General features: G+C 63.6%; 1 protein-coding gene across 6 annotated transcripts in view; it reads right to left on the reverse strand.

Moving 5' to 3' along the window:
* Positions 1-12,943, reverse strand: part of CTBP2 (C-terminal binding protein 2) — a 156,432-nt gene that overhangs the window by 7,471 nt on the left and 136,018 nt on the right. For all 6 annotated transcript variants that reach the window (XM_055345864.1, XM_055345862.1, XM_055345859.1 and 3 more), the window contains 3 exons: positions 4,634-4,788; positions 4,227-4,371; positions 280-486 (listed from right to left, as the gene is read on the reverse strand). In XM_055345864.1, the coding sequence (XP_055201839.1) occupies positions 280-486; positions 4,227-4,371; positions 4,634-4,771 (490 nt within the window). In that variant the 5' untranslated portion in view covers positions 4,772-4,788. The remainder of the gene's footprint in view (positions 1-279; positions 487-4,226; positions 4,372-4,633; positions 4,789-12,943) is intronic.

Below are 12,943 nucleotides of genomic sequence, written 5' to 3' on the forward strand. Positions count from 1 at the left end.
CGCCTCCCACGCCTCCCGCCCGCGGCTCTGGGGCCAACCGCCCACTCCAGGGGACCCTTCCTGCCTGCCCCCCCAGGGCAACCTTCTAGGCCAAGGCCCCGACCTGCCACCTTCTGGCTCAAAATCTCCCAGTGGCGCCCTGCTGTCCCCTGGCCTGGCCACTGCCCGGGGCAGCGAGCGGGCACAGCCGTCCTGCAGCCCAGCCGTGCGGGCTGCCCCCCCCGCAGCCCCCTCGAGAAGGGGGACCCCCGCACCCCGGGGCCCGGCCGCTGCACCTACCGAAGCCAATGAGGCCCAGCGTCTCCCCACGGATGCGGGCGGCTCCCGAGGCGACCTCCCGGATCTGCTCGACGCTCTGCACCCGCGTGCCCTCCCGCAGCGCCTGGTACAGCCACGTGTTCCGCCGGTACAGGTTGAGGATGTGGCAGATGGTGGAGTCGGCCGTCTCCTCCACCGCGGCCGACGGGATGTTGCACACGGCGATCCCTGGAGGGGACGGGCGGCCCGCGAGGTCAGGCTCCCTGGGGGCGGCCTCTCACCCGGACACCCCGGCCCCGCTGACCCCCCCCCCGCCTTCCCCCGTCCCGCGGCGGGCAGGAGGCTGGAAACCCGCCCCGGGGCCCGCACAGGAACAGCAGGAACCCGGTGTGCAGCCCCCCCCCCCCCCCCCCCGCTCGGTCGTGGGCTCCAGAAGACCAGACTCCTGACGGCAGGGCACCCTCCTCCCGGGGCCAGCTTTTCCTCGGTGTTTTCTTGTTTACAGATTTTATTTTTTCATGATAGAGAGAGAGAGAGAGAGAGGGAGAGGGAGAGAGAGAGGCAGAGACACAGGCAGAGGGAGAAGCAGGCTCCATGCAGGGAGCCTGACGTGGGACTCGATCCCGGGTCTCTAGGATCGCGCCCTGGGCCAAAGGCGGCGCTAAACCGCTGCGCCACCTGAGCTGCCCTCGTCTACGGTATTTGAAGTCTACTGCGATGACCACATTAATACTCGTTTTGAGAAAGAGCAAAGATGGAAGAATCAGGAACTAGCACCTCCCCCACCCCCCCAGCACAGGCCCCATGTGGGGCCAGAGGAAGGGGACACCTGAAGTCAGCCCCTGCCCGGTCAGAGGCCCCCGCCCACAATCCCACTGGGGCAAAGAAGAGGGGTGGGGTGGGGTGTTCCCTGCTCCTTGGAAGAGCTTTGAGGGCTGGGGTCACTGGTGAGGGGCCCTCAGGTTCTGTGGCCAGAGAAGCTGCTAGAACTACCCCAAGTCTCAGGCAGGAAGAGTCAGGAGAGGCTTTCCTTGGGGGGAGGAAGGCAAATGTTTCCCAGGCATGGGAGGGGCAGGGAGCAGAGAGGGCCAGGCTGGGAGGTGGGGAGAGCGCCGGCCTCGGTAGGGATGAGGCCTGCGGAGGAGGCCGGGAAGCGGGGTGAGCAGCTCTGAGGGACACAGGGATCCAGGCAGCCTGTCAGGGCAGCTCAGCCACCTTTTAATCCCAGGCTTGGGACCCAAGGAACACAGGGGCAGGGCCACCAAGAAGGCAGCCCTGCCTTCCCCTAGCTTCCTCAAGCCTGGCAGCAAGGACAAGTGCTCGTCCCCTTTGGGGCTCTGTGGGATGGGACGCGGGACCACAGGCCTGCCCCCTTTCTAGCAGCTGCGTCAGCACCCCACGAGGGCTGCCCCGAGGTCCAGGAGACCCGAGGGGTCGCGCTGGGGGAGAGAGGCCCACCCGTGGTCCAGGTGATGCAAAGCACCGCGTCACCCACCCACCAGGGGGCGCAGGGGATGCTGCTCAGCCTGCACCCCTGGACCTGAAATGGAGGCTCCTTGGCTCCAGAGCCTGGGGGTGCGGAGACCGGACCCTGGAGGGGGTGCTGCTGGCACCACAACCACTGGGGACCGTCCTGCCCCGAGGGCAAGGGCACCGCCCTGCAGAGACCCCAAAGCCCCGACTACGCTCGAGGGGCTCGTTCTTGCCGTCAGTGGGCGCGGGTCTGCAGCAGGGCGACCCTCCACAGGCTTCCAGCAGCCGCCTCGCCCCAAGGCCTGAGCGCGGTCGCTGAGCTGCTGGTCCTGCCAATGGTCTCCCTCTGCGGTCACCCCTCCTGAACTGGAAACCAGTCAGGAGCTTGCTAGACAGGGACACGGGGAGAGGCCACCAGCAACCCCCACCCACTGTCCCCCGGCTGCCCCCTGGTTCCCGGGGACACGCTGTAGACAGGCCAGGTCCCTCTGACAGCTCCAGGCAGGTGACACAGGTGACAGTGTTCCTGACCTCGGCTCAGAGCATCCACTCGGGCCCGCCTGCGTGGAGCCCTGGGTCCCTGGCGGCTCCCACCGACGCCCGCCGTGGGCCCCGACCCCAGCAGGACCCACAGCCGCTGTCTGGTCTGTCCGACTCGCCCAAGGCCGGGGGACAGAGGGATCTGCGTGCGGAGAGCAATTTGGGGAGAGGAGAGGCCAGTGTCCCAGGCGGCTCCCGCTCGGGTTGCACCAGGATCAATGAGAACGCCACGGGCGGACATCCGTTTCCTTGTTCAAAACTGCAGGTGCCCGGGAACGCCACCCCCAACCCCTCCTGGACCCAGGCCCCCGGCCGAGGGCAGACGTGCGGTGGGGTGAGCGGGGCACCGGTGGTCTTAGGGACATGAGGTCCCCCGGGCCCAGGCCGGCTGTGTGGGGAGCACCTGCAGGTGGAGGGATGGCCAAGTCTCGCTCGGGAGAACTTCCCATCTCCCTGGAAAGCAGTGGCCGGTCACGAGCCCCCTCCCCCTGAAGCCGGGCTGCGGGGCTGCGTGGGGCGGACACCCAGGGGGACAGGGAGCACCTCGGAGGACACCCCTGCCTCCCCCACCCCCCTGTGTGTGTTAAACTACATTCCCCGTCAGTATTTGAACTTGGGGTCTCAGCTCTACTACGCACACAAAGAACACTTGTTTTCAAACAAAAATATTCTTGCTGGTGCCGGAGAGAGATGGAAAGTCTGAGGTAATGCTAGACGCGGTTCCCGAGACTCCCAACCAGCCGAGTTTCTCTGCTGCGACCAAGGCAGGCTCCGAGGGACCCCACGGCCCCACTCGGGGCGGACACAGGAAGCCATCACTTCCCCCAGGCCCTGGTCGGGTCTGGAATCTGATGCCTCCCCCTCCTTTTCCTCCTCAGCCACAGCCAAATGACCCTCCACCCAAGGGAGGTGTGAGATGACGGGGACCCAGAAAAATCAGGGTCAACCCTCCAGGCCACCTGCCACTTCTAGGATGGGGGGATGGGTGGGGTGGGGAGAAGGTGACTGTTGGGGAATGACCACCGCCTGCCTCTTCCTTTGGGGCCCACCTGTGGGGCACCCCCCGAGGAAGCACGCAGACTGGGCGCCAGACAGGCCCCACGTGGCCGGGCTCCCTCTACCCTGCGGCTCAGTACCTGGGTGCCGCCCCAAGTTCAAGTGAGGGAACTAACCCACTCGGAGGAACCTGGACCTTCCTGTAAAACTCCAGGCTAGGAACCTGGAGGAGGACGCTGGAGCCCACCGGGGTCCCCCTGGCTGAAAAGGCAGCAGGTGGGTGCCTGAGAGCTAACGCCCCAACTGCCCGATGCCGGCGCTGCTCGCGTAGACGGCAGCTCACGGTGCGAGGCTCAGCACAGGGTCCTCCGAGGGGGCGAGAGGCTGACTTGGGGTGTGGGGGTGGGGAGGGAGATGGCCCACCAGGGCCTCAGCTCAGCCCAGGGGTGGGGGTCCAGAGAGGCCTGCGTTCCTCGACACCCGCCAGCAGCCCGGTGGCTTCGGGGCACGGGCCCTCGCACCCGGACCTGGCATGCTGCAGACACAGGCCAAGGCCGGCGAGCAGGCCAGCCCGGGACGCTGCCGTCGAGGCTCTGCACACGCTCCTCACGAGGGCGTCCGTGCGGGGGCCAGGACAGGGACCCGACCTCAGGGAAGCCGCCTGCTGCCCTGCTTTCCGTGGAAACCCTTCCCGCCCTGACGGGGGCTGTGCAGGAGGGGCCGGGCTTTGGTCCACCCACGTCAGTGCTGCCCTGCGCAGGTTTCTGGGTGGACAGAGCCCCGGGGAGGACGGCTCCACGCCAGGACCGTCCGGTGGCCGCCCGGCCGCCCACAGGGTCCCCTCTGCAGGGACGGGCCCCCACTCGCCAGGCTCCAGCAGGCACTCCCGCCTGTGTACCTGGACGTGAGCCCGCGAGGCTCCCCCCGAACGGCCGCCCCCTCCAGCGCCCTGCACTCACCGAGCTCGCCGGCAGCCTTGATGTCGACGTTGTCGTAGCCACTGCCTATTCGCACGATCACCCTCAAGGCCTTGAACTTCTCCAGGTCCTCCCTGGTGAGGGTGATGGTGTGGTACATCATGGCACCCACGGCTTCGTTCAGAACCTGCGATGGGGCGAGCAGAGCCAGGCTGGAGACCCCCATCACCCCTGCACCTGCCGCGGAGGACGCGATGTGGGCATGACCGTGACCCCAGGTGACTACGGAGGGGGAGGGCGGACAGGGAGGTGGCGTCTGGGGGTTGGGAGGGGGGGTGAGAGGGCCCAGCCCGGGGAGACCCGAGGGTGAAAGCGGGAGGGACCCCTCGCTGAACGGCAGTGGCCGCCACCTGACCTGGGCAACCCGGGCCTGGGGGTGGGGGGCCCACCTTCTCGTGGATCTCCTGAGTGGACTGAGCGTCACAGAAGGCCACAGTGGCCAGGTCCTTCAGGATCGGCATCTCCACGGTGCAGTCTCTGCCATCGAGCAGCGCCACCAGGGGGCGGGGGTGCAGGGGGCCGTTCATGATCTGGGGGCGGATACCTGTGAGGAGTGAGGACGGGAGGAGGATCTGTAGGTGGGCACAGCGGCTGTCCCACATGGGGCGGGGGATAGTGCAGCGAGGGGCTCGCCCCCCACATATGCATCGGATCTGCAGGACCCCAGAGCTCCCTCCCTACTCCCCGAGGGGACCATGAACCCACAGAGCCACCCGGGCTCCCCTGGGCTCAAACACCACAGGCTCCTTTGAGTCGCCGAGGCCCATTCTGGGACAAGCCAAGGAGACCCAGAGGGCATGTGTCTGCTGGGTCTATCGGGTGGAGGTCTGAGGGGGGCCCGGGTCTCGGTGAGCAATCTCAAGTGCGGCCAACAGGAACCACAGTGGTGCTAACTCCATCGCCAAGTGGAACCGAGGCCAGGAATCTGCTCACCACGCACCTGCCGCCGGCGCCAGCTGGGCCTACAAGCCGCGCCCCTGCCCCTGCCCCCAGCCCCTTCCCAACAAACACGAGGGGCTGCAAAATGAAACCAGAGGGACATGTCATGGCTCCCACACCCCGTGGGAGCTTCCTGGAGAAAACCCTGCTGGCAATGGGCCTCCTGGGCTCAGCCCGTGCCCAGGTGAAGACCTGGGCCAGGTGGTGGGGAGGTGAGCGCGACGGCGAGCCGCTGGCCGGGGACTTGGGAGAGCAACGGAATTTCTCAGAGGGCCGCAGAGCGAGCAGCACCCCTCGGGTACCAGGGCCAGTCAGCGCGGCCATGTGTCCTGGGGCTGCCGGCAGAGACAAAGGACACTTGTCCCCAGAGCTTGGGAGGGGGGTGGAGGGAGCCCAGGGCCAGGCCAGTCCTCCCTACTCGTGCCCGAGTGCAGATCCCCCAGCTGCTCCGCGAGGCCAGCGCAGCTGCTTGCAGGACGCTCAACGGGGCGGCAGGACCATCTCCAGCCCCAATGGGGAAGCAGCAGCGTGTGACCCAGGCCACGTGGCCACGGGAGGTACGCGGGCCAGGCTGCCTGCACTTTCTCCAACAGAACCCTTCCCTTCCAATCCATATGCTGGCAAGTCTGGGACTTTGTAGCCCCTGCAGGGGCACCGTGGCACCCAGGTGGCCAGGGTGGGACAGTGTCCATTTTCCGGACAAATCACATGTGTGGAGTCCTTGGCTACGAGTAAAAACGAGAGCTTTCTGGGCATCGTGTGCTTTCAGAGGTGGGAAGGGATTCAGAGAGCGGCCGCCACACCAAGGCCAGGCTCGGTTTTGTTTCCTTCCTCCTGCACAGAATCTACTTGTCCTTGCGTCTGGCGGCCCCCCTGGCCCCCCTGGCGTGACTGGGCTCGGGGAGCCCCTGCCAGGAGCCTGTGACGTTCCGGCCCAGGTGGCCTCTGTGTGATCGCACGGCATCGGGTACAGGCTCCGGCAGACAAGAGCAGGACCCACCTGCCTGGGCCGCACTCAGCTGTGTGGTCTCCCGAAGGGCTCGTCCCCCGGCAGCCCTGAAATGGCCAGCGAGGAGCCCAGGCTGGGGCCCCGGACACTGAAGCCCCTATCTGGCCCCTGGCTCATCGCTCAGCGACACGTTGGGTGTCGGAAGCTGAAAGCGAAATCCCCACCTGGACCTGTGGCCGTGGAGGCGGGGAGGTTGTCCCTTGTCCCTGTGGTGCCCACACGGCCACTGCAGCGGCCTTGCCCCGGGACAGCACCCGCGCCACAGCTGCAGCAGCTCGGGACAATCCTCTCTTTGAACAAGAAGCAGAGAGAAGCCTTTTGTCGCGACCTCAGAACGGGCCAGGGAGCAGGTTTCCTCCGGGCGCCTCTCTCTCCAGGCCGGGCTGGACTCACAAGGGATCACGGTCCCTCCCGGCCTGTGAGTGGCGGTAAAACCACTGCCCAACCCAGAACCTGGATCCCCAAAGCAGGGCATCCAAGCGAAGCCGAGGCCCCAACGTTCTCTTTGGCTTAACTGGCAGGTGGGCCCCATAAGAGGTCAGGGTGGTTGTGGGCAAATGGAAGAAATTTCCCCAAAGACCAAGGGTGCCATCTTGCATCAGGACCCCCGGGCAGCACCTTCACCCCCGACTCTGCAGAGGGAGGTGAGGCCCGGTAATTGAGAGAGAGGCCTTTAGCCTCTCATTTCCACCCCTTCCCCCTTAACAGATGGGGGCACTGAGGCACAGCGTGGGGAGTGCCCCGGGGAGTAAGCAGCTGGAGCGGATGGGCACAGCCAGTGCCAACTTGATGTGCCAATGCTAAAGCTCCTACCTCTGTCCTTCCTTTTCGCCAAGAAAACGGTGAGACTTTGACCAAATCCCGAAAGCCTCATTTCTTCCACCGGATTCTTCTGGCCCCACCCTGCAGCTGCTACCAAGCCCAGATCGGACTCCCATGGGACCCGTGGTCTTGGACTATGTGGGCAGATTTACCCGCCTGCCCCAGGGTGTCCCTCCTACAGGGTGCAGAGCACCCTGACTGGACTCCAAAGGTGCTGGCCAAAAGTGTTCATCAGACACCGTTCACAGGGTTCATGATCATGGTAAGAAATCCAAGTTTTTAATTTAAAAAGCAGCCACAGAGGAAAACGATGGGCAGGCACAAGGCAGGCATCTAGAGCCATCCAAGACATCTGGAGAGGCTGAGGGGCCTCGTCACAAGATGTCCATCCACAGCATCAGTGCATGGATCCCGTTACCTGGGCAACAAGCTCCAGGTTGCCTAGCGATCACCCCCCTCCCTGGCTTGGGTGGCCTCCTCTCTGGCGAAACCCACTCTTTGCCCTCGTTCAGGTCGGCCATGCAGAAGGCAGCTGAGACCCAGGGGCTCCCAGCTGAGGCCCTGGGCTCAGGCAGGGGCCGCAAGCCCTGTATGGGAAAGGGGTTTGCTGGGGACGGATGCTGTGGGGACAGCTGCGTGGGTGGTGGAGTGGGTGAGATTCACGTGCGTCCTGCATGAGCCCCAAGGAGCCGCACAAAACCCCAGTACTGAGGACGACAGCAAGCCCAGCCAGGAGGTTGTCAGGGGTCGCCTCTATTGACAAAGGGACCATGCCACACATGCTCCCTCAGTCCCAGAGGGGTCTCGTGTACCCACACACCAGGGAATGCAGCTAAATTCAAGCCACACCCTGCCCAGCACCTGCTGTCTCTGCAGCCTTGCAGAAGCTGGGGTGGAGGTTCCCAGAAAACCCCAGGAAACGCCAGCAAGGTGAGGTTGTAAACAGACTCTCCATCTTGCCTCACATCCACTGAGCATCTCTCAGCGCTTCTGACAATTTGAGGGATTTCTGGTATATGAGGATACAACTGACATGTTACCGTAAATGACCTTTCAAGGGGCCGTGGGAAATGGGGTACCCAGGCAGGGCTGGCCCAGGAGGGAGTCCCCCATGACCTCTCCAGCCAGAGGAATTTAGGCGGAGAAAGCCAAGGCACAGTGAATGCTTAACGAGAATGGACTAAAACCTGAGGTCTGCAACCAAAAGCTAGGGTAGCAATCGCTCGACGCTGCCGAAACCCCAGGCCTGACATTCGGAAGCCGGCTATGTTCCTCTTAGCCCCACTTTACCGCCGGGGAGACCACAGAGCACACCAAAGACCCAGGGCCCCAACAGAGCCCAAGGAAAACACCTGCTGACGAGGCACCGAGGGTCCTGGCGGCCCCCTAGGCAAAACGACCGCTCCCTCTCTGCAACCTTGCCTTCTATTCGAGAACGATTCCAGCTGCAGGTGGACACGTCACACGCACACACAAGTCTATCGGCACATTCCCTTCAACGTGTCCAGCATGAACTCCGCAGGGCAGAGCTGGTGCCCCTGGTGGCATCACTTGCTGGTCCCAGGCTCACCTCTGCACAATCAGGGACGTGGCACCCCGGCTCGAGGCCAGCTCCCCGGGCCCGGCCTCCCTACAGCCGGAGCTGCACACGAGGACACTGCGAAATTAGATATTCGGTGGAAAAGCAAAGACGACACCTGGCCACGCTGCTGGAGTCGTGCTGGGAGTGGCTGACGGTCCAGGGAAAGACAAGCCCACACAGGCCCTCGGGATTCGGAGGGGGGAAGAGGGAGGGAGGAGGACACCGGCGGCTCTCTGGTCATCCACGTCGATGCGACCTTGCCCGAATCGCATCAGACTGCTCAGGAGCCGCCTCTTCCCGGGGCCCCACAGGCGACCTGTGCCTGTCCTAACGGGACAGGCTTCCCCGAGCAGAGGGACTGAGGGGGAGACGGGTTGATCTTGCCGCACGAAGCAGCTCTGTGGTGTTCAGACCCGTTTCCTGGCCTTCCCGGACACACGGCGTCAGGTTCAGCGCACGTGCTTCCTCTAGAACCAACTCTGCCTTGTTTCTGAAGATCTGAGCTGGTTTCTGCCACTTGCCAACTCAAGGACCGAACTGCCGGAGGCTTTTCTGATTTTGCTCTTTCAAGATTTCAGAAACTAAGCAGTCTTACCCCAAAGCAAAGTGGCTGCAATAAACGTGTTTGAGGAGCAGACAGAACCTCTTCTGACACCTGAGCAGATTTTGCTGAAGCATCGCTACGCTGCAGCAGCCAGAACACACCCGAGGTGGGCTGGCCAGGATCTGGGATGACAGTCCACCTGGTCAGGGTCACCCCCTGGCTCGCCTGGCAGGGACCAGCCAAGCACGTGGGGACCGAGCAGGGAAAGGGCCTGCCAAGCAGCACGGATTCGCACCAAGATCTTCACTGCTGCTCAGGGGCCGAAGAGCCCTTGCGGGTGGAAACCAGCTGGGAGCTCTGGGGCCCGAAGGCAGTTGCTGGGATGCTCTGGGCCAGCACCAGCTGTACTGGCAGCTGCCACCAGGATAAGTACCTGGAAAGAACCGAGAGATCCATGCAGGCCTTAGAAAGATCCGCAACAAAACGCACTGTCCTGCACGGTTAGCCAAAGGCCTCGGGGCCAATCAAATGTGTCACCAGCTCCCAGACTTGTAAGGTGGTCTGGAAGGTAGAAGGCAGCTCCTGCGGCTCCCATGTTTGTGGGCAGGTGGTTTGAGGTGGGGAGAGGAGACGCAGCCACTCCCGGAGTCCCGAGTGAGTGGGAAAGGACCCCAGGTCTGCCCTGACAGCCTCTCCAGCCGCGACCACTTTGCAAGGGTCTGAGCGCGTCGCTCACCGCCCCAGGAACAGCTTCCCCTTAAATCCAGGTGGCTCCCCAATTGAAAAGTCACTTCCTGCAACCTTGCACAAACCAACCCTCATCGGCTGGGCTCAGCAGTCCCGATTTCTAGAAGGCCAGACACAGGATCAGATCTAGGGTCTGATAAGGGGCATATTTCACAGGCTTGCATTTCCACAATCTAGAGCTGAAACTCCTGACTGGGGCCAAACTGGGGACCAGATGCTGACCTTGGGTGATCAATGAACCTGTATCCGAGACGCAGCATTCAACTGGCAGACATGGCCGTGCTGGGAGGGGTGGGCATCTACCCCAGGGCATGGGGCTTCCAGAACCCCTTCAGGAAGGCTGTTGTGGGGCCTTGTGACCAGGTGACAGGTCCCCCCTTGCCTGTAAACATGTTTATCCACGTAGCAAAAACTATTCTAAGCTGCCAGCCACAGGGTCTCGACCACAACTGTCGTGCAGTTGGCTGGAGCTTGTTCAGAAAGTGGGTCTGGAAAGTCAGCAAAGGCACGTGGCCTCCGGTCTCCAGAGGCACCACCCACGCCCACGGCAGCTACTCTTGTCTTTCATGAGAAAGAACACAGGAGCCGACGAGAATGAACGGTTTCGAGGCGGCGACTGTGATAAACGTGGCACTGTTTTGAGGCTTAAAAAACACGCAGCTGCCGTTAGAAACCTCATCTCTGCGTCCACATCACCGCCTGCCTTCCACCGGGGGAGGATCCCGAGAACCTGGCGATGTGCAGGTATGGTCCCCCCCCCCCCCCCCCATACGGAGAACGGAGAACCCGATCGGTTTTTTCTCGGCTCATCTCTCTTGCAGTTTCCGGCTTCGGGTGGAGCACACGCAGCGCGCATCCCACTGAGGCCTCGGTCAGGTCGGTTCCAGGAAACCGAGGCCAGAGGCGCCTCTCCGAAGTGGCCCCCGGAGCCGGGGCTAGCCTCGCTCCTTCCCACCCGCGTACCTTCCAGAGGCTCGGGCAGGGGGGCCTGGCTCCCCTCGGAGCTCCCGAGGCTCAGGGAACCAGCTCTCCCCTCGGGCTGCTTCACCACCAGGAACACAGAGTGAGTTTTAACTGGGGCCAACGGTGGAAGGTGGAAGGCACCTCTTGCGGCACAGAAATTAAATCCGAGCATCTCGAGATTCAGCTCCGCCCTCAAGCAAACATCAGCGGAGTCAGGACTGAAGAGGAGAATGCAGACCTGCCCCAGGCACGCACGCGCACTCACACGCTCCTCTGCCTGCACTCACAGCAGCCGGCACTAAGGGAAGGATCTCGGGACTTTCAGCCTCAGGGTCCGTGGTCACCACGGTGCCCCAGCGAGCCACCCCGCAAGGCTGGGTGACATCTGCCTGCCACACTTGAGTGAGCCCAGTCCCCTCTAAAAACTGGGGAAGGAAGGTGACAGTCACGAGGGAGTAGAGCTCGGTGTGCAGCTGGACCTCCGATGCCACTCCCCCCTCCAGGCCTGTGACCAGGGGTCCCATGATCTCCTCCGTGGCTCTTGGATTGCCCTGTGCTCTGCTGGGCTCCCTGGGGAGGCTCCCTCGTTTGCATCAGCCTCCTTCACACTGGAGAGCCTCAAGCTGCACCTGGCGCTGCTCGATGACTGCCTGGGACACCTGCCTTCTGTGAACGCAGCCCCCTCCCGACATGGCCTTGTTGCCCCCAAGAGGCAGACCGCACTTCCCCACCCCCGGAAACAGGCTGGCCTGGGACTTTGCTCTGAACAAAGTCAAGTGGCAGAAATAATGATGCAGCATCACTTCCAAGGCAAGGCCCCCCGGGGTGGGCATCCGGCCTTCCATACTCACACTAGAGCCTGTGCGTGGCACCTGGGAGCCAGGACCACAGAGCACAGGCCCTGCCGGCCCAGATGAGGGGGTACAGTGAGGGGCCCTGCAGGCTGTCCTGCCACAGCCGAGCGCAGAGCTGTCTGCGGGCCAGGCGGCCCCGGACAGTCAGCGTAGCAGACTGGTGTGCTCAGGGAGGCAAGGGTGGGTGTGCATGTGTGTCAGCTTATGTGTGTGTGTGCACATACATGTGCATGTGTGCCGGAGCCCATGCACCAGACAATGACACCAGCATGGACGTGACCCATGCTGATGCTGCAGAAATCCCTGGAAGCTTGTCCCCAGGCCTTGCTAGGAGAGATCAAATCCATTTTTTAAAACCCAGAAGAGTTCCCCCAGGGCCGAGCTCATTCATGGGACTCCTGATCACAGGCAGCCCTGGGTGAGGGTCAGGGGGTGCCTTTCTCCTGGGGAAGGGCCAGGCTGCTCCGCCCCACCGCAGACCCAGGGGGGCACCACCCCGAGGCCCGGCCACTGCAGGTGAGACCTTAACAATGGCTTTTTGAAACAGCATTCCCGTCTTCTCACTTTCTGGATGAGCCCCCAGCTCTTGGACTTCTAGCCCGGAACAACCCAGAACCTCTCCCTGATGCTAAGCTCCGGTTGGGGCCCTGGGAGCCTTGTGTCAAGAAGGGAGCTGTTCGACCTTTCACTCCATGGGCACCGAGACCCAGGGAGGGGACGGCCCAGCTGACCTGAGCTCTGCAGCCGGGCCATCGAGGACCTTCCCAGCAGAAGGCTATTCAATTCACCACCACCACCACCCCCTACCACCAAGGGCTCCCCCAGGCCAGGTGAACAAAACAGGACCACCTGGCTTGAAAATGGCCCTCGGGGATAAGGAGGAGGGAAGTACTTTCGAGGATAAGATTGTGGCCGGGGCTGTGCCGTCAGGCCCCAGCGCTCCAGGCAGGAGGGAAGCCCAGCAGAGGCACGGGCCACCCGGGTGCACGCGGGTCCGCGAGGCCGTGTTCCTCCGGGGCTGGGACCACACTGGTGACCACCGCATCGCACACGTTACCAGTCGACGGGCACAGGCCTGAGTTCTCGCTCAGGAAAGCTACCGGGAAACACCACGAGTGTGGGAAGACCGGGCCTGCCCAGCCCCCCCCGCCCCGCCCCCAGCACCCACGGGCCGGGCTGCTGAGGGCGACCCCACGGAGGGGCCCGGCTGAAGCCACTCCTCGGCCCTGATTTTAGCGT

This window comes from Nyctereutes procyonoides, unplaced genomic scaffold (assembly GCF_905146905.1).
Source record: "Nyctereutes procyonoides isolate TBG_1078 unplaced genomic scaffold, NYPRO_anot_genome, whole genome shotgun sequence".
Classification (NCBI taxonomy): Eukaryota; Metazoa; Chordata; class Mammalia; order Carnivora; family Canidae; genus Nyctereutes; species Nyctereutes procyonoides.